Source organism: Lutra lutra, chromosome 13, assembly GCF_902655055.1.
Source record: "Lutra lutra chromosome 13, mLutLut1.2, whole genome shotgun sequence".
In the NCBI taxonomy this organism is placed as follows: domain Eukaryota; kingdom Metazoa; phylum Chordata; class Mammalia; order Carnivora; family Mustelidae; genus Lutra; species Lutra lutra.
Window position 1 is genome coordinate 74941109 of NC_062290.1, and position 19372 is coordinate 74960480.

Below are 19372 nucleotides of genomic sequence, written 5' to 3' on the forward strand. Positions count from 1 at the left end.
TCCTCCTCCTTTCTCTCTCTACCTGCTTGTGCACACTTGCTCTTTCTCTCTCTCTCTGTGTCAAATAAATAAAAATCTTAAAAAAAAAAAAAGACATCTTATGACAAGATTACTGATAACCATGGAATAAATATATCATAAGTTACCTGTTTTTATTGTTGAAGATTTAGATTGCTTTGATTCCTTTGCTATTTTAAATAGCATTGCAGCGAACATCATTATACAGATATCTTTGCCACAGTTTCAAAAGTATTTTCTAATGGCAGATCCCTAGAAATAGAAGAGCAGTAATTAAAGATATAAGCAAATAAATGATAAATAAAGGAGAGAACACAGGTGAATTTTTTTAAAAGTTTGCAAGGGGGACAGCATTCTTCTCCATGACACCAAAACAAAACAAAACAAAACAAAACAAAACAAAGCGGGGTGGGGGTGGAGAATGGCTGAATTAAAAAAGTATATGCCTGGAAAACTCTTTGGAAATTATGATAGATAAATGGCTATAAAGAACCTCCACAAATGAAAAAGACTTTTAAAGACCATGAAAAGACAATTTAAAAAAGAGACCTACCACAAAAGAAGAAAAATCTATAGCTAACAAATATTTTAAAGGATGTTCAATCCCAGTAGAAACAAAACAAAGATGACATATTATTTTTCAGTTACAAGTCCATCAAAGATAATCACTGGTGATGAGAATATGTGATAAGAATATAAGTTGATATATTTCTGGAAACAGACTGTTAATTAAAAATACATGTATCCTTGAGCACCTGGGTGGCTCAGTCAGTTAGACATCTGACTCCTGATTTTGGTTTGGGTTGTGGGATGGAGCTCAGACCTGTTGGGGTCTGTGCTGGGCATGGAGCCTGGTTGAGATTCTCTCTCTCATCTCTCTCTCTCTTCCTCTTGCCACCACCTCCCCCCACCACGTGTGTGTGTGCTCTCTCTCTCAAAAAGAAGAAATGAAAGCCATTAATAAATTATAAAGATCAGGAATTTTGTAAAACACACACACACACTCACACACACACACTTTTATCTTTTATCCAGTAATTCCATCTTTAGGAGTTTGATTTTTATCAAACAGATGCCCAATGATGTTTACACAGCATTGTTTATTGATTGAAAGATTGACAACAACTTAAGTGAGGATTTGGTTTTGTTGTTTTTCCACCCGGTGGAATACTATATATGTGTTAAAAATGATCATGTAGATATGAATTACTGACAGAAAGATACTTAAGAGCTGTTAGAGATTTAGAAAATATGAGCGAAGGAATGGATATACATAGAAAAAATACGGAAAGGTGTAAACATAGTATTCATAGTGTTTTTTCCCTATTTAGAGGGATTATGACTCATCTGTATTTTTTCTTCCTTTATTTTTCCTGAAGGGCTTTTTTTTTTTTTTTAAGATTTTACTTATTTATTTATTGGAGAGAAAGGAGAGCACATGCACCAGTTGGGGGTGGGCGGGGCAGAGGGAGAAGGAGAGGGAGAATCTGGAGCCGACTCTGCACCAAGCTTGGAGTCCCATGCAGGGCTAGATCCCACGACCCGGAGATCATGACCCTGAGATCATGACCTTTGTTGAAACCAAGAGTCACATTCTTAACCAACTGAGCCACCCAGGTGCCCCTTTCCTGAAGTTTTAAAATAAGTATGTCTGACCTGAATAAGTCGAAGGGGGGAGGAAAAGCCAGTTCCCCCAAAATAAGTGTCTTACAGCAGAAACAAACCTTGTATTTAATCCTCCCGCTCTTCGTAGTTACACATACCGATTTCAAGCTAGAAATGTTACATGAACTATAATTTACGAAGTGGATCTGCAAAAAGCATAATAAAGAGATAACACGTACCATGAAGAAGGCAGAAAGGGGAGCCCTTGGTCAGGGCATTTACAGTGAAAATGAATGCATTCGTCACGTCATCACTGGGCACGTCATCACTGGCAGGTCCTCAGCCAGAGCCTGTTGGGGGGCTCTGTGTGGTTTTGAAGAATGTGCCTTCCAGCCCTCTTCTTGCTGCTGAGAAAACCTAGGCTCTAGGAGGCTTAGTGTCTCAGGAATCTGGTAGGTGCTGGGACTGATCCTGCACGGGCTTCTCCTCACCCAGCCCTGGGAGGAGTGCCCTTCAAATTTACATCACCTTCATGCATGAAAATTCATCTGCCATGATTTGTTTTTTGAATTGAAACATTCTTTCTCCACCCCTGCCCCCCAGTTCTGTAATGCTAATTCCTTTGGCGGGGGGTTCTTCTCATAAATCACAAATATTTAGGTTGAATGAATTTCCTCACTTCTTCCCACTCATACCCTCTATCATAGGGGAAGGTTGTACCTGGCTATAAAGGAGAAGAGATGCAGGAAGAGTTAACTGAGGTTCAGTCTAAGACCGAGTCCTTTAACTTCCAAATTTTGCTTGGACTCTGTGAGCTCAGGTTTTGGGGAGATGAAATTGTAATTTTCAATGCCAAAGCTGCTCACAGCTTTTCCTTGATGAATGACTCTTGTTCATATGTTTTTGAGATTTTCTTGGTGTCATGGATTAAAATGGACTTTTGGCCTGAAAGAATAAATTCATAAAATGTAGCTTGAACCATTGTTATTTTGACCTTTCATTTCCAAGAGCTATGACTGTCATGCAGTCTCTACCCTTACAGGAAAAAACAGTTTAGCTAAAACACACTTTTAGTTTGGGCAAATTAATATGTAAAAATCTTGTCTTGGCATAAATTAATTTATTTGATTTAACATTGGTTTTCATTATCAAAGTGCTACAATCACATTTCAGAAAACTTTAATTAAAGAAAAGGGATGATTGATGGAAAATATTAAATGCATGACAGATGGGGGAGAAAAGGAAAAGGGAAGAGACTAATATTTTCCTGTAGTACAGTAACATTTTGGCATTATTTCCTTCTAGTTTTTTTTTCTTGTCACCCGAAATACAACCGTACTTCCAAGATTATGGTTCTGCCAGAATATGGCCGATGAGGCAAATCCTTTTCTGTGTTCATCAATCTGACTCCTCAATGAGCAGGTGCTCTCTTAGCTCTTTTTGTCTCCCTCTGCCTTTTGGTGAAACTTGGCAGCATATGTGGCAGAAGGTGGAGACTTAATTTCTTTTAAAAGATACCTGGATTGGGATTCAGTAGCAATATCCTCAGTGGAATTTTTCTGCTAAAAGAAATCCTCAAAGTTAAGCCTGGAGGAAATGAATCAAATGTTTCTAAACACATTCTGAGGGATAGTTAAATTCCGTTTCCTAAGGGTAGAAAAAAAAAAAACCCACAATGCCCTCAACATTTCCATTCTACATCCTTGACTTTGGAGCTGGGCCCTGGGGGCCTGGACTCACCATTTTGTGTTGGTAATTGAAGTCTTTTGGCTGCTGTTTTGGTGGAAGGAAAGTGTGTTCTTGCCCAGTTTGGTTACTCAAAGAGAGCGTTTTTCTTTCCTTTCTGCCAAGAGATGTTACTATTCCCTTATGCTTATTTTGTTCCATTCTTCTTATTTGCAGAGTACGCGGGTGGAGTTTGACCTGCCGGAGTATTCTGTCCGTCGAAGGTACCAGGATTTTGACTGGCTGAGGAACAAACTGGAGGAGTCCCAGCCTACTCATCTCATTCCCGTAGGTACTAAGTCATGACAGCTTGTTCCTCTGTTTACCTGCGTCATTGCTCCTGAGGATGTTCGCTGGGCTCTCGCCCCTTACATGAGGGGCAGACTCTGCCTGACACTTTATACCGCATTTCCCCATCAAATGCACGTAAAACATTCTCATGGATGGTGTCTAACCTGTCTCACCCTTGGGGTTTTGGTTTCTGGTTTGCTCTGATCATGCTGGTTTCTTAAATGGTGTGCGGGTAGGTTTTCACTTTCATTTTGACAGTTTTTTTGAGGTAGGGAGAGTCCTAATTCTTATTTGCTGCCTCTTTAAAGACTGTTTCACCCTTCTAGACGCAGTTCTTGAGGGTTGGGTGGCTGCCACCAGGTGAACAGCGATGCCTCAGATTACAGCTGGCGGGACTTTCCTTAGACATGGCTGATTCAGGAAGCAGGAACCTAGCACACAACCCACCCAACCCCAGTTTTTCACTTAAAACACCAAAAGCCATCTAACTCCATTTATTGAAGCAGCATAATATTTTTCTATTGCTCCTATCTACACATTAAAAAAAAAGAACAACCAAAAACAGAACTGGAGCAAATAAAATTTAAAAGACTACGTAAACCAACATACATATTGAATGCTTTTCAGACTTTTTTTCCCCCCAGTAGAAATAATAACCATTTTAGACCCCAGATGTTTCTTTGGGCTTTGGGGGCATTGGTGCAGTTTAGGCCATAAAACTCTTCAGAGGGGCTCTATCTTTCAGTAAAAACCTTGGCTGAATAACTTCTTAGCACTTGCCAGTCTTTACGAATGCATCTCCCAGTGCTTCTCTCCCACGGTTGGAAGAGGGTGAATATACTGTGGTAGAAGTGATGGGGTTTGCCTACGACGGCATTCTTTCCCAGAGGGAAGAAACTCATCTTTAAACAGTTGGAACGGTTCCTTAAAATGGAATCGCAATTTGGCGACATTGGCAGCTAGTGAATTTTTTTTTTTAAATAGGCTTTTTATTTGAGAACAGTTTTAGATTTCCAGAATTACTGCGAAGGTAGTGCAGTGAATTCTTGTATACCCTGCACCTGGTTTTGCTTGACATTTTATGTTCGTGTGTTACATTTGTCACAGTTAACGAACCAGCAATGATTCCTTATTGTTGACTACAAGTCCTTTATTCAGATTTCCTCTGTTTTGCCTAATGTCCTCTTCCTGTTCTAGGGTCCCATCTAGGGTGTCACCTTGCATGTCTCCTTATTGGTCGTGATAGTTTCTCAGCCTTTCCTCGTTTTCGGTGACGGGCAGTTTCGAGGAGTACTCGTCAGGCATTTTGTAGAATGTCTCTCAGTTGAGATTTGTCTGATGTTTTTCTCATGATTAAACTGGAGTCGCGTGTTTTGGGAGGAAAAATGCCGTTCTCATCACATCATAAGAAAGGTTCATGCTGTCAACAATATTTATTACTGTTGATGTTAACCTGGATCACCTTATTTGATGTAATGCTTGTTGGGTTTCTCCACCATACAGTCACTCTTCACTCCTGTTCCGTGCTGTACTGTTTGGAAGGAAGTCGTTGTTTATGCTTATTAGCCCGCACTGTGCACGAGGCGGGGGGGTTTACGCTCCACCTGCTGGCGGCTAGTGTGTTTGAAGTTTGGTTCGACAGCGACACCTGCTGGTTGTACTTACGCATGGACACCGAAACCAGAACTGAAAGAGGATGGAAGGCTTTGGAATGTCGGGGAGTGATCCAGAGTAGCTTTAAGTATGGTTTCCTACAGTCAGGATGGAAACAGTGAGTAGGAAGGTATTCTAGAAGCAAGTGGAGACATAAACTTATTCAATAAATTATTGGTACGTGTCTGGGGTGGAGAGAGATTTAACATAGGAGAGCATCTCTAACTCAGTGTGAAAGTGAAAGTGGAAAAAACTTTTTTCTCCTTTAGAAATTATTCTGCAGCAACTTGGCTAGAAAGTATCTATTTGTTAGTAAGCAGTGACTTTGTGTTAGTCTTCATACTAGGCCTGGTGTGTACTCTTGGGGAGCTCAGGGGTCATGTGATGGACAAGGGACCCCTGTGTGGAAAGTTTATTTTCAGGTGGAGACCTAGTAGACATGCAACACAATTATTGTTTACATTTTCATTTCTTTATTTAAAAAAACAGCTTTATTAAGATATAATTCATTCACCGCACGGTTTGTCCATTTAAAATACATAAGTCAAGGACTTTTCGTACCTTTAGTGTCAGTATTTAGTATATTAGTATATACTATTTCTGTATATATATTTAGTATGTAAGTATTTAATATATATATATTTATGTAAGTATTTAATATATTTAGTATAGAGAGTTGTGCAACCATCAGCACAATCAATTTTAGAACCTTTTCTCACCCCCAAAAGTAACCTCCCACTCTTTGCTTGTCATTTCCAGACCTTCTATCTTTTTCAGCACCTGGCAACCACTGATCTTTCTGTCTCTATAAATTTTCCTATTCTGGACATTTCATATAAAGTAAAGTCCTACACTATATAGTCTTTTGTGATTGGGTTTTTTTCACTTGGCACAGTGTGTTCAAGGTTTTCAAGGTTAATCCGTGTTGTGGCACGTGTCAGTACTTTCGTTCCTTTTTCTTGTTAGATAATATCACGTTGTATGGATGTACCCCTTTTTGGTCTATCTGCTCGCATTTAATGGACATTTGAATTGTTTTCACCTACTGGCTGTTCTGAGTAATGCGACTATGAACATCTACATGCAAATTTTTGCATGGTCCTCTGTTCTCATTTTTTCTTGAGTGTGTACACCCATAGTATCATTGACAGATTGTATGTACCTGTTTATTTAACCTTGTGAGAAACTGCCAGGCTGTTTTCCAAAGTGGCCACATCTTTTACCTTCCCACTGGCAGGGTATGAGGGTTCCAGTTTCTCCACATCTTTATCAACACTGTGATTATCTACATCTTTGATTATAACCATCCCAGTGGGTGTGAAGTAGTATCTCACTGTGGTTTCGATTTGCGTCCCCCAACAGCTAATAATGACGAGCATTTTTTTACATGCTTGTTGGCCATCTGTCATCTTCCTTGGAGAACTCTCTCTTCAGATCCTTCATGCTGGGTTGTCTTTTTGTTATTAGATCTTTATATAATCTAAATGTAAATCCCTTACTAGAGATACGACTTGCAAAAAATTTCCTCCCAGTTAATGAGCTGTCTCATTACTTTCTTGATGGTGTCTCTTGGAAGTACAAAGATTTTTAGTTTTGATGAATTCCAGTTTATCTTTTGTTTCTTTCTCTGCTTGTGCTTAAAGGTGTCCTATCTCATAAATCGTCACCTAGTTCTAGGTCATGAAGATTTACACCTGTGCTTTCTTCTAAATTTTTTTAAAGATTTTATTTATTTATTTGACAGAGAGACAGATCACAAGTAGGCAGAGAGGCAGGGCTGCTGAGCAGAGAGCCCAAAGTGGGGCTCGATCCCAGGACCCTGGAATCATCACCTGAGCCGAAGGCAGAGGCTTTAACCCACTGAGCCACCCAAGTGTCCCCTAAATTTTTTTTTTTTTTAACATTTTGTTTTCAAGTAATCTCTACACCCAACGTGGGGCTTGAATTCATGACCCTGGAATCTAGAGTTGCTCGTGCCACCAACTGAACCAGCCAGGTGCCCCTCTTCTAAAATTTTTATACAGTTTTAGCCCACACATTTCAGCCTTTCATCCATTTTGAGTTCATTTTTGTACAGTAAGCTTTCCTTTCTTTAACCAGGGAGGCTGAATGTCATCCCCTGAACTTATGGGACATTGGTATTTCTTTTATGATTTGCCTCTTTGTTTTCTCTTGGTTTTGTTTTGTCTTGTCTTATTTTGCCTTGTAAAAACTCCGTATCTGCAAAGGAAGTTGGCCTGTATTTTTTATATTTAAATGTAGCATTTGTTCTGATGTGAGACAGGACCATAGTGTTTTCAGGTGGTAAGTTGCTACGGAACCACTTATGCGTGATCAGTCATCCTCACCATCGTTTGTGCATCAGGCCGAATCATGCATTAGACTTGTGTGTTCCTGAACTGCCCTGAACCCTTGGTGTGTCCGTCTTTCTAATCTGGGGCCCTTCCTACATGATTTGAATGACTGTAACTTCACAGAACATCTCAACATCCGGTTGTAAGGTCCCCGTCTCCATCTCCACCTGCTAGTATACTCTGTTTCCAGAGCTTTTCTGGCTATTGGCACATGTTCTGTTTTTCAAGATGAACTTTAGAGTCTTTTGAATTAGTTGGGACATTTGGGAGAACGAATTCCTATTTCGTTGTGTTTGTTTATGTTATGTTAGTCACCACACAGTGTATCATTAGTTTTTGATGTCGTGTTCCGTGATTCATTGTTTGCATTATAACACCCAGTGCTCCATGCAATCTGTGTCCTCTTTAATAGCCATTGTCGGGCTTTTGCCAACTCAAGTCAGCTGTGGTTAAAAGTATGTGAGGATTCCTGAGCTTTCAGATTCTGCTGCTGTGTTAGGAGTGTGGAATGAAGTGCCCCTCTTACCTGGGCTTCAGTGGAACCATGTGAAGTCCTAAGTGAACAGTCAGCCAGACTGTGGTTCCAGGAAGGAACCCACATTCTTTCATTTTCCTCTCCTGATCGGCCGTCCTGAGGCCTGTTTCCAGCCCCTGTGGCTCCGAACTTGGCAGCTTCTGGGGCTGTCCCGGGGAAACCCAGCCCCTAACTTTTAGACCACCCTTTCCTTTGCCTGAATAGAATCACAAGATGGTCAGTATGGCTTGACTTTTCTCTCAGTTCAGTCTTTCTGCCTTGCACCTTTAACAGATTCTGGCCTCTTTGATATTTTATGTGTGCTGCTGCACTGTGATGTTTTCTGGTGCTGTGGCATATATATATTTTTTCTTTTTACATTGCTTCATCGCTCTGTAATTTGAAAAGCAGAAATGCGCATATCACTTCATCCTCAAATACTTGGAGCCAAGTCTTCATTATGACGTGGATTTTTTTTTCCCCATTTATTTTTTGGCCCAGAGGTTGGTTTTAACACTACTTCTTTTACTGGGGCACACCTCATTACAACAGTAGATATGCTTCGTGATTTGATGGGCACATGTAGATTTTGGAGATGAAGTAAATACATTTATTAAACTCTTCAGTGTTTAATTGCACTTAGAAATTTACTGTTTGCTTCAGGTTTTGTGAAGGAAGCTTTTTTGGAAGGATGCATTTGTATTTCCTATCTACCCAGTTTGTTTTGGGTAGTGGTAAGCTCATAGGAATTAATAAGAAATTTGTAATGCAACAGCTGTTTTTCTTAATATGAAATAATCAGTTAAAACTCTAATATCATTTTCTAGTTGGTTCCTCCTTTTTTTGTACTGTTAAAAAAATAAAGAGCATATACATGCTTTTAGCTTACCAGTAGGTAAGTTAATAAGTAGTTGAACACTGGTTGAACTTTCAAGTACTTCAAATTAAACTGGGCCTGATGGTGGTTTTTATGGAGAGGGGGTTTTTAAGCGTAATGCTCTTTTATTTATTTGTTATTTTTTCTTAGGAGCCATAGTCTCTGTTTGTTTGATAAGGAGAGGAAAAATAGTTTTCTGTCATGTAGTGGGTATGTTGCTGAATATTTGTTTAACTGGAATTTGCAATTAATTGCAAATTAATATTTGTTAAAGCAGCAATTTAAATGCTGACAAGAGGAAGTTGGATCATTTCAAGATTGAGCAATGGAAATCTTTGTGCAGATTTCACACTCCGAAATAGTAGCTTTCCATGACAATCTACAGGAAGTATGCTTTTGTTTCACAGATTGTAAGATATTTTCTTTTAAACTATTATGAAATATAATATATATGAAATACATTTAAATATAATACATATGATACCAAAGTATCAAGTGCTATAAAAATGTAAATATTTTGTAAGGTTAAACCTTGAAATATTTAATGGGTTATTGTATGCTTTGCAAGTAGGATTCTTTTCAAATATATTTTTTAAAGATTTTATTCATTTATTTGAGAGAGAGAGAGAGAGAACACAAGTGGGATGGGGCAGAGGGAGAGGGAGGCTCAGCCTCCCTACTGAGCAGGGAGCCAGACGTGGGGCTCCATCCTGGGACTCCAGGGTTATGACCTGAGCCGAAAGCAGGTGCTTAGCTGAACCACCCAGGTGCCCCACAAATAGGATTTTTTGTAGGTTCCAACATATACATGCATGTATAGTTTTTTTAAAAATCTTTTCATAATGGAAAATGTCAGAAATACTGAAGTAGAGTGATTCAGTGCAATGAGCCCCCCACCCCCACCCCATGTACTCACTGCCCAGTTCCAACATTTATCCCCAGTGGCCAGTCTTGTTTCATCTCTGTCCTTATCCACACCCTCACCCTCATACCAGGTAAGATTTTTTCTTTTTCTTTTTCTTTTTTTTTTTTTTAAAGATTTTATTTATTTATTTATTTATTTATTTGAGAGAGAGACAGTGAGAGAGAGCATGAGCGAGGAGAAGGTCAGAGAGAGAAGCGGACTCCCCGCGGAGCCGGGAGCCCGATGCGGGACTCGATCCCGGGACTCCAGGATCATGACCTGAGCCGAAGGCAGTCGTCCAACCAACCGAGCCACCCAGGCGTCCCAGATTTTTTCTTTTTAAAAAGTGATTTTCAGGGATGCCTGGGTGGCTCAGTTGGTTAAGCAGCTGCCTTCGGCTCAGGTCATGATCCCAGCGTCCTGGGATCGAGTCCCGCATCGGGCTCCTTGCTCGTCAGGGAACCTGCTTCTCCCTCTGCCTCTGCCTGCCATTCTGTCTGCCTGTGCTCGCTCTCTCTCCCTCGCTCTCTCTGACAAATAAATAAAATCTTTAAAAAAAAAAAAAAAGCGATTTTCATCACCTTATATTCTGGAGGCCAGGAGTCCAGACAGAAGTTTATCACCTTATATTCTGGAGGTCAGGAGTCCAGAATTGGTCTCAGTGGATTAATATCCCTGCGCTGCATTCCTCATAGGAGCTCTGGGGGGACGTGGTTCCTTGACTTTTCCTGCTTCTAGAGGCTCCCGCTTCCCGTGGCTCATGGCCCCTTCCACCATCTTCAAAGCTGGCAGCACAGAGTCTTCTCTCCTCTCTGACATTTGCTTCTGTCACCACAGCTTTTTTTTTTTTTTAATTGAGGTAAAATTCGAATAACGTAAAATTTACCATTTTAAGAAGTGTACAACTCCGTGGCTTTTGGTGCATTCACGATGTTTTTCATTCAGCACCCCTATGTGATTCCAGAATATGTTCATCCCTCACAGAAGACTCCCATACTCACGAAGCAGTCACTTCTCATTCCCCCTTTCCCCCACCCAGCTATTATAAATCATGCTATTTGCACGTTGATTATACGAGTCTTTGTTTGAACACTTGCTTTCAGTTACTTGGGCTGCATGCCAAGCAATGGAATTCTGGATTCTATGCTAATCTTACACCTAATTTTTATTTTATTTTATTTATTTATTTGAGAGAGAGAGAGATCACAAGTAGGTGGAGAGCAGGCAGGCAGAGAGAGAGGGGGAAGTAGGCTCCCTGCCGAGCAGAGTGGGGCTCGATCCCAGGACCCTGAGATCATGACCTGGGCCAAAGGCAGAGGCTCAACCCACTGAGCCACCCAGGCGCCCCGTACACTTAATTTTTTAAGGAGCCGCCAAGCTGTTTTCCACAGAGACCACATCATTTTACATTCTCACCAACCATGGAAGAGGTTTCCAATTTCTCCACGTACTTGCTTTTTTTTTTTTCTTCTTTTATAGCCATCCTAGTGGGTGTGAAAAGGTATGTATCCCAGAGGGTTCTTAAAAAAAATTTTGGCCTCAAAGATGTATGGAAATTCTACCCTTTGGTCCACTCCCCTTCTCGTTCTCAGTGTTTACAGGGTCATAAAAACAGCTGGCATGCCTGTGGTGTCTATCATGTACTTGGAGCTGTGCTAAGCCCTTCACTTGCAACAGCTCAGTCACAGTCCAGAGAGGCCCTGATTTCATCAGCAACCCAGATTCCTATGCATAAAGAAACCAGAAGGTAATTATAAAGGTGACACTGAGAGGAGGCGTGTCCCCTTTAAGGCTCGAAATAGGAAGAAACAAATTTCCGAAGCCATGTACATTTGGGCATAATAATGCTTAGAAGGAAATTCTGTTTGCAGAAGGATTCACCCCGGGGTTCCTTTAAATAGCAAGCTTCCGTGATTCATTAAACTTAAAGTTCAATGTACTAAGCCTGAAGAATGAATAACTATTTCAGGAGATTATCTGTTCTGTTAAATGAGGCACACCTCACCAGTTATTTGCTCATTAGGCTTTCCTCCCAAGTCCTATTCAGCATAAGGAAACCAGAGCATGCTCCCCAGGACTCATGAAGTAAAGAGCAGGAAAACATCCACTGGATTTGGTCATTAGAAAGCCATCGGCCGTCTTTAAAAGAGTGGTCTGCAGTGGGTAGGGACAAGGCAGAGAAATGTAGCATTCGAAGGCAGAACCAAAGACAGCTTTGTTTTGGGGTGGAGGAAGGTTGGGGGTTGAGATAGAAGGAGTAGAAGTTAAGATAAGTGATTCTTTCAGGAAGGTTGAGTGAGCCCCAAAGGAGAGTGGAGAAGAAGATGTAAGGTCAAGGGATATTTGAGTTTATTATTTTTGGGTAGAAAGAGAACCAACTACGTATTTGTAGACTCAGGAACAGAGCCGGGTGAGGAGGAAATGTTGAAAATACAGGGAAAAGAAGGTCTGATTAATTGATGAGAGCACATGCATGCTAGTGAACTAATGGGGCAAAGACACAGAAGAGTTAGCCTTGTGGTGTGTTGGGGGTGGGGTATGTTGTCCACAGGGACCTGAGAGATGGAGAGGAGATGGGTTTCTGTGGAGGAAGCAAAATGGTCAGGAAATGTGTATGTGATGCCCTCACACCTTACACCTGGTTCCTCTGTCGGAGAAATGGTGCTGTGCTTCATGTGAAAGGTTGGGGGTTGAGTGTAGGGTTTAAGAAGAATTCCTAAGGGAATGGGAGAACTGATGAGAACAAATAAGTCATCCTAAAGAACAACCATACCCTATTAAGACAGATTCCCTGGTGCTTTTGATGGGGCCAGAACACTGGGCTGGATGGCCCTGTGCAGCTGACCCAGGACCCATTTCTAATATTCTCCCCAGATGTAAGCTCCGCCAGGCGCCTTAAGTTGGATGTGTTGTCTCCATGGGGTTCTGTAATCTTATTCCTGACTCTGCTCCCCTCTCTTTCTTCATTTCTACACCTTTCCACCATGCCCTCTGGAACTCCCGATCTGGTAAAAAGAAACCTGTCAGTGTAGCCTTTTCTCTGCACCCTGCCACCATCTCAAGATGTAACTGGACATGGCTGTCCCTGAAGATTAGTAGTTCCCGAAGCTGCTGCCCCTTCTACAGCAAAGACCCCTCCCCAAACTTTTGTTGGTGCTTCTCTGTGGCAGGAATTATGTGAAGCATGTTCAGCCTTGTAGCTAAATTAATACTCGTGACAACCCTGACAAGCTGGCACTATTGTTACCTATTTTTTGCAAACGAAGAAGAATCTGAGGTACCAGGATATCGTAGAACTTGACCGAAGACAGAACTTGTCAGAAGGAGAAAGAGTGAGCCCACGGTCTCTCTTCTGGAGATGGAAAACGTCCTGACTTTCCAGAGCTCTTCCAAGTACTTCATTCCAGGGCTGTTGATAGAGCCAGTCTCCAAATCTTTGAACAGGTTCTAGGTTGGGATCGCTTCTTGATTTCTCCACTCCACATACCTTAGGATTCCACTTCTTCGAGTTGGTGATGTCCCTGTGTCTGTTTTCGTGTGCATGTATGTGCACTTGAAGGCTTATAATTTAAAGGAAATGAATCAGGGCCCCTGGGTGGCTCATTCAGTTGCGCATCTACATTTGGCTCAGGTCATGATCCCAGGGTCCTGGGATCGAGCCTCACATCGGGCTGCCAGATCTCCCTCTCCCTCTGCCCCTGCTCTCTCTCTCTTTCTCTCTCTCTCAAATAAATGAATAAAAATATTTAAAAAAAATAAAAGAAACAGACCTCTTTCTTGCCAGAATATGGGGCTGAAGGAGGTTGTGGACTTAAACCTTGTTTCAGCCTCACTTATACTTGTTCTGTTCTTTGTTTTGCTTTTGTTTCTTTCTTCCCCCCTTATTCTGACCATCCTCATGGGTGTGGACTGGTATCTCACTGTGGTTTGTGTTTGTAGTTCCCTAATGACTCATGATGTTGAACACTTTTTCAGGTGCTCGTTGGCCACTTGTAGATATTTGGAAAAATATCTACCAATTGTTTGCCCAATTTTTAATGTAAATGTTCTTTTAATATTTCATCATCAAACATGTTCAAATTACACACTAGTAGATAATCTCTCTCTGTCTCTGGTGGTAGTAATGAGGAAGGCCTTTTAATCAAGCATTTAATGAAGCTACTATGGAAATAGGTCAAAGCTCAAAGATCCCTTAGTAACCAGGTAGTTTTAAATTGCCCGCAGTATTGCCTTGAAGCCAACATTATGGAGACATTTGAGTGAGAGGAGCAAAGGAAATGACATTTTTAAGAACTTTTGAGTGTAAACCTAGACAAAAGATTGGCTTGGAAAAGTATTTTTTAGATATGTAGGTTTGCCCAATGTACTTCATCCTCCATACACCAAGTTCTTTCACCCCTTGAGCTGGGGTTGAATGTGAATCTAATTAAATGCATTTTTGTGTGGTTAATGTTGTCTGCCTTCTTTCCTTAGACTGTCTGGCCCTGACTTTCTCATTATACTACGTGTGCCTTAAGCAATGTACAGATAGCTGGACCATAGGATTTACACTCGTCCTTGTGTGGGGGTCATGCTAATCTCTGTATTGTTCCAGTTTTAGTATATGTGCTGCCAAAGGGAGCAATATTGGATTTACTGGAAACACATTGACTGACTGTTTCCTGACCAGGGGCTGGTCCCTAGCATTTTACTTCTTGGGTTATTATAAAGCTGAGAAGGGTAGCTGTGATTTGCTCTGCCTGTATGTTCCAGGATGGTTTATACTGATGACTAAGTAAAATTCCAACCGAATAGGGAGTCTGTTCTTGGACAGAATTGTTTGCTAGCCTGTGGCTTTTCTTTCCACTGTCGTATCAAGTACTCTGAATGTTTTTCTTCCTATCTTTGTAGCCGCTTCCTGAGAAGTTTGTGGTGAAAGGTGTTGTAGATCGTTTTTCAGAAGAGTTTGTGGAGACCAGAAGAAAAGCTTTGGATAAATTCCTAAAAAGAATTACAGACCATCCCGTGCTCTCTTTCAATGAACACTTCAATGTTTTCCTTACTGCTAAGGTAAGAACAGAATTGTTCATATTCCTCCCCCAAATTAGGATTCTTTGGGCTTTCTCGGAAGCTACTTTGATCTCTCACAAACCACCTTCATGAATGGCCCACTACAGTGGGTGTCATTGAATTGCTCTGTGTTTTGGAGTCCATTTGCATCAGCATGGTTTCCATGTGTAGCATTCAGGAGAAACACCCCTTTGCAGCAGCAGGGGGAGACAGAGTATTCCCACTCACCAGAAGGAGGGGTAAGTGTTTCCTTAAACACTTGGCGCATTGAGACCACTCTGACCAACAGTGGGCTGAAGGAACAGAGCGAAAGAACATCTAATGAGTGGTTTGGTAAGGATGTTCTTCACAGGAACCCTGTGAGAGCTGACTTGTAACCTCATTTTACAGATGAGGAAACTGAAGTTCAAGGATTTGGTACATGTTCAAGGGGCATCACTAGGATTTGAGGTTGGGTCTGTATGGCTTTGGAAGCCACACTTCCCCTCTGTATTAGACAGCCCCACCATGACGAGCTCAGCTACTTGCCCATGGCCACGTTCCTATTGGGTGGGCATTTTCCAAGTATTTGCCAGAGAAACGTTTGGGGCCCACACAGTTGCCAGGTTCTGTCTGTTCACACCCAGGTTGGTCATTCCCTGGCTTCTGTGTGCACTCCAGGTTTGGCAGAACGGGCAGGAAGTCAGAGGCGCTCTGCCCTAAATGTCTGCAGAAATGGGATCTCAGGCCCAGACTCTCATGCCAGCTCCTTGTAGCCACGTCTGTTTACCTTCGTGAATCACATTCCTATCCTTGGGCCTCGGGTGCTCTATTCCATGTTGGCGAGGGTGTTGAGGCTCAAGGACCTCCCAGTTTTCTTTTTTCAGAATGGCAAAATTGAGGAATATTTGCAGATACTATCAGCTGACGTTAAAGATTTTAGGGAAGGTGTCGTTCTCCAGACAGTGGAAACCACATGGCAAAGTCCTTTAGTATTTTTTTTTAAACCACCATTGACATTTTTTTTTAAGCCCCATCGATGACCTTCCCATTCATCTCTTTTTTCCTAGAGGCCCATTCCCACCCCCCAACAACATCAGACTTGTGTTGTGTTTCAAAATAAGTATTTCCTGGTGAGCAGATCCTCAGATACAGTTCTTAACACAGAGTAAAATCCATCCAATTTTCCAGCGAGCCTCACGCAAGGTTCAGGCTGTAGACCTGGTAGGCCCCAGGTCGTTAGGAATCTATGTGGAGGTTAGAGAGGAAAAGTGTGTGTGTGTGTGTGTGGTATTTATCTGTAGGCCATATAAATGATTAAAAAAAAAAGTCCTTCAGTGTTTTAAGCACAGTCCAACTTCCCGTTAGTGAGTGCTGGGGTGTTGGCTCTAACACAGAACAAATCCTAGCCTAGTTCAGTATTACTTGCTCAACTGAATGTACTAAATAACCCCATCTTTTTCTTTTTTCCTTTAGATTGTGGTAAAATACATAAAAAACTTACCTTCCTAACCATTTTAAGATATTCACAACTAATATTCAGTATATTCACAACTAATCTCCAGAACTTTCTCATCTTGTGAAACTGAAACGTGGTGCTCTCCTGTGCTCTGTGATACCACCGGAGCTCCCCATCTCCCCCTTCCTGGGTTCTCCATCTTCTAACACCCCTTGAGTAACGTGGTCCTGTTCTTAGGTGAGGCCTTGACATATTCTGCCACAATGAAGGCAGAAGCATTCCTCCTTCTCGTGATAACCTGATGTTATCACAAACAAGGAGTGTCTTTGGAAGAAGCCAGTAATGCTGGGAGAGGTGGGGGGACGCTCAGTACTGCCTGCATTCAGATCAGTGTTTTCATCTTTGGCAGAATGGGTACAGCAGTGAGAGAGGCATACCAAGTAACTCTATTCAGTGTATTGACTTGGTTAACAGGGGGTTCTCTTGTCAGCCTCTACTTGGAATAGAGCCTCCGCAGTCCAGCGAGCCCATTTGGATCTAGCTGTGCTCCAAACAACACTGTGGAAGCAATGCCAGTAATGGCAAGGCTTCCATTACCATCTTGTAAAAGCCAGGTGTCTACAGGGACGTTTGCTTGCCTAGGGTACATGAGGCTAGAGGGGGAGATGGAATCTTTAGAACATTCTCTCAGGCCAGGTAGCCTGACTTTGAAAGGAAGAAGAGAAATGGAGGAGGGGAGCCGGAGGAAATTGCTGCTGTTGTGAAGCTGGGCAAGCCCTGGGTATGTATCACCACTGAAGGATTAGACGTTGAAGATGCAGGCAGGAGAAGGAATAGTTGATGGGCAGGGGCCTTGCTCGTCAGCGAGGTGTAGCTAGGAAAGTGGAATCAGAAGTCAAAGTGAAGGCCTCGGCTGCCTAAGGAAGGAGGAAGTGAAATCAGGAGTGGTCTACCCTTCAGACACTTGTGGAGACCAGAGCCTGTGGTTGTGGTCGTCAAATGGGAGGGGGCTGCCAGTCATCTGGGTTAAGCGTGATTCCCTCTTCTCAGCTCCATCCCTAAACCAGACAGGGTGACCAGAAAGCAATGGCCTTGTGCCTCGTTCCCTTATCTGTCTGTAAACGTGCTCTGCTCAGACCAGGAATTCCTGTTCTGTGTGTGTTGATGGTGGATATAAGGAGCAGACGCCCGATCTTCTGTAGAACCACTTTTGAAGGCCCCATTAAGGAGGTGATGTCAAACAATGTGAAGGTGCCGTAGATTCCTCCTGGAGTTGGAGGACAGGAGGACGTTCATTTGACCTGGCAGACTGATACGCATTTTAAAAATTTAGGTACAATGGATCGTGTAGCTCAGCAGATTTCCCGAGCGTGCCCTGACCAAGACGTTCAGGATTGAGTGCTGTGTTGTTTACAGCACCTCTCCCTGCCTTGGCTTTTCTTGCCTTGCTTTTTCTGTCACTGTTTCCTGCTTCCTGCCCTCTTCTCCCTCCTTTCTTTATATGGCTTTGCTTGGGATATAAATAAATGAATGGAATGAACTAAAGCTCTAGAATTTTTCCCCCTAAAGATAACTTAGGATATTTTGTATGAGAGTAAGGGACTTCTTCTTCTTCTTCTTTTTTTTTCTTCCAGTCAGAGGCTTTAAAGCATCATGTTAGAATTAGTGTTGAGTTTGCAGGAGAATGCACTCAGGTAAGTGAGCCAGATTATAAAGGTAGGAGTCCGGCTCTGGAGAAAGGGTTCAGGGGTGTGCTTTTGGTGTTTCCGACGGCGAGGGGGAGAGGACGGTGGTGTACATGGTTAGTCCTCTGACTCAGCTCCTGTTTTCAAAATCTACCACTTCCAAGAAGAAACCACCCAAAGCAGTTGGTTTGACCGAGTCCCGGCTGTGGGCATGATGGAGCCCGTTGAGACTGTCTGTTCATGTGTCCTCCTTAGGACCTGAATGCCTACAAGAAGCAGGGGATGGCCCTGCTGACCAGAGTGGGCGAGTCCGTCAAGCATGTCACCGGAGGCTACAAGCTGAGGAGTCGACCTCTTGAGTTCGCAGCCATCGGCGACTACTTAGATACATTTGCGCTCAAACTGGGAACCATCGACCGGATAGCTCAGAGGATCATCAAAGAAGAAATAGGTGAGCCCTCCGTGCAGACACTGATCACGCCCAGGGAGCATGTGTGCGGGAATGGCATTCCCCTCGGCTCAGCAGAATCCAGCCGCAGAAACACTGGCCTGACAAACGAGGCCACACTTACAAAACTAATAAACGAGCACAAGCGGGGGAGGGGTTCGTCGTGACCAGAAGATAATAATTTTGTGCTCCCCCCTTCGCTCTGCTTGCCAGCCTTGTGTTTGCTTTCCCCATGGCATACAGCCGCTTCTCAGCCCCGAAGCATTTCCCTTCTCTCTCTCAACTTTAGCTTTAAAAGTGAAGACATTGAGTCAACTTCCCATCATTCATAGGAACAATAATTTAAAAAACAAACTTTGGTACCTTTTCTGGCAGAAAGATGGTTTAAAAGGACAGTGTAGAGACCCGTGTCTGCCAAAGTGGTGGTTCTTTTGAGACTTCAACTTGCAATTGACTCACCTGCCCCACCCCTGCTTCATTTCAGGCCCACTCTTCCTGACCTGGGGAGTTATGAAACCTTTCTAGAACCTTCCGGGTTGTTGCCACCACTCCCTCCCCACCCCTCTTGTGGTCACTTGCTTTTCTGTATCCCAGAACATTAGGGCCTTTCGTCTTCTTACACACATGTACGCCAGAGAAACTGGAACAACGTCAATGATCCTGCTGTGAAACACACGGAAAGGGATTCTCCCATAGTTGCCATCCGTTGGTTACTAAAAAATGGCAACAACGTGTTTTTTGTAATGGCAAGAATCCTGGTGATGGGATGCCTGGGTGACTCAGTTGGCTAAGCATCTATCTTCAGCTCAGG

General features: G+C 42.5%; 1 protein-coding gene and 1 pseudogene across 3 annotated transcripts in view; one reads left to right on the top strand and one right to left on the bottom strand.

Annotated features, from left to right (window-relative positions):
* The window catches only part of SNX30 (sorting nexin family member 30), a 108681-nt gene that overhangs the window by 55209 nt on the left and 34100 nt on the right, over positions 1 to 19372 (top strand). For all 3 annotated transcript variants that reach the window (XR_007122178.1, XM_047699069.1, XM_047699068.1), the window contains exons 3-5: positions 3526 to 3636; positions 14832 to 14990; positions 18369 to 18564. Coding sequence is in view for 2 of the 3 variants with exons in the window: in XM_047699069.1 (XP_047555025.1) it covers positions 3526 to 3636; positions 14832 to 14990; positions 18369 to 18564 (466 nt within the window). In the remaining variant the exon portion in view is untranslated. The remainder of the gene's footprint in view (positions 1 to 3525; positions 3637 to 14831; positions 14991 to 18368; positions 18565 to 19372) is intronic.
* Positions 14465 to 14565, bottom strand: LOC125084170 (uncharacterized; annotated as a pseudogene).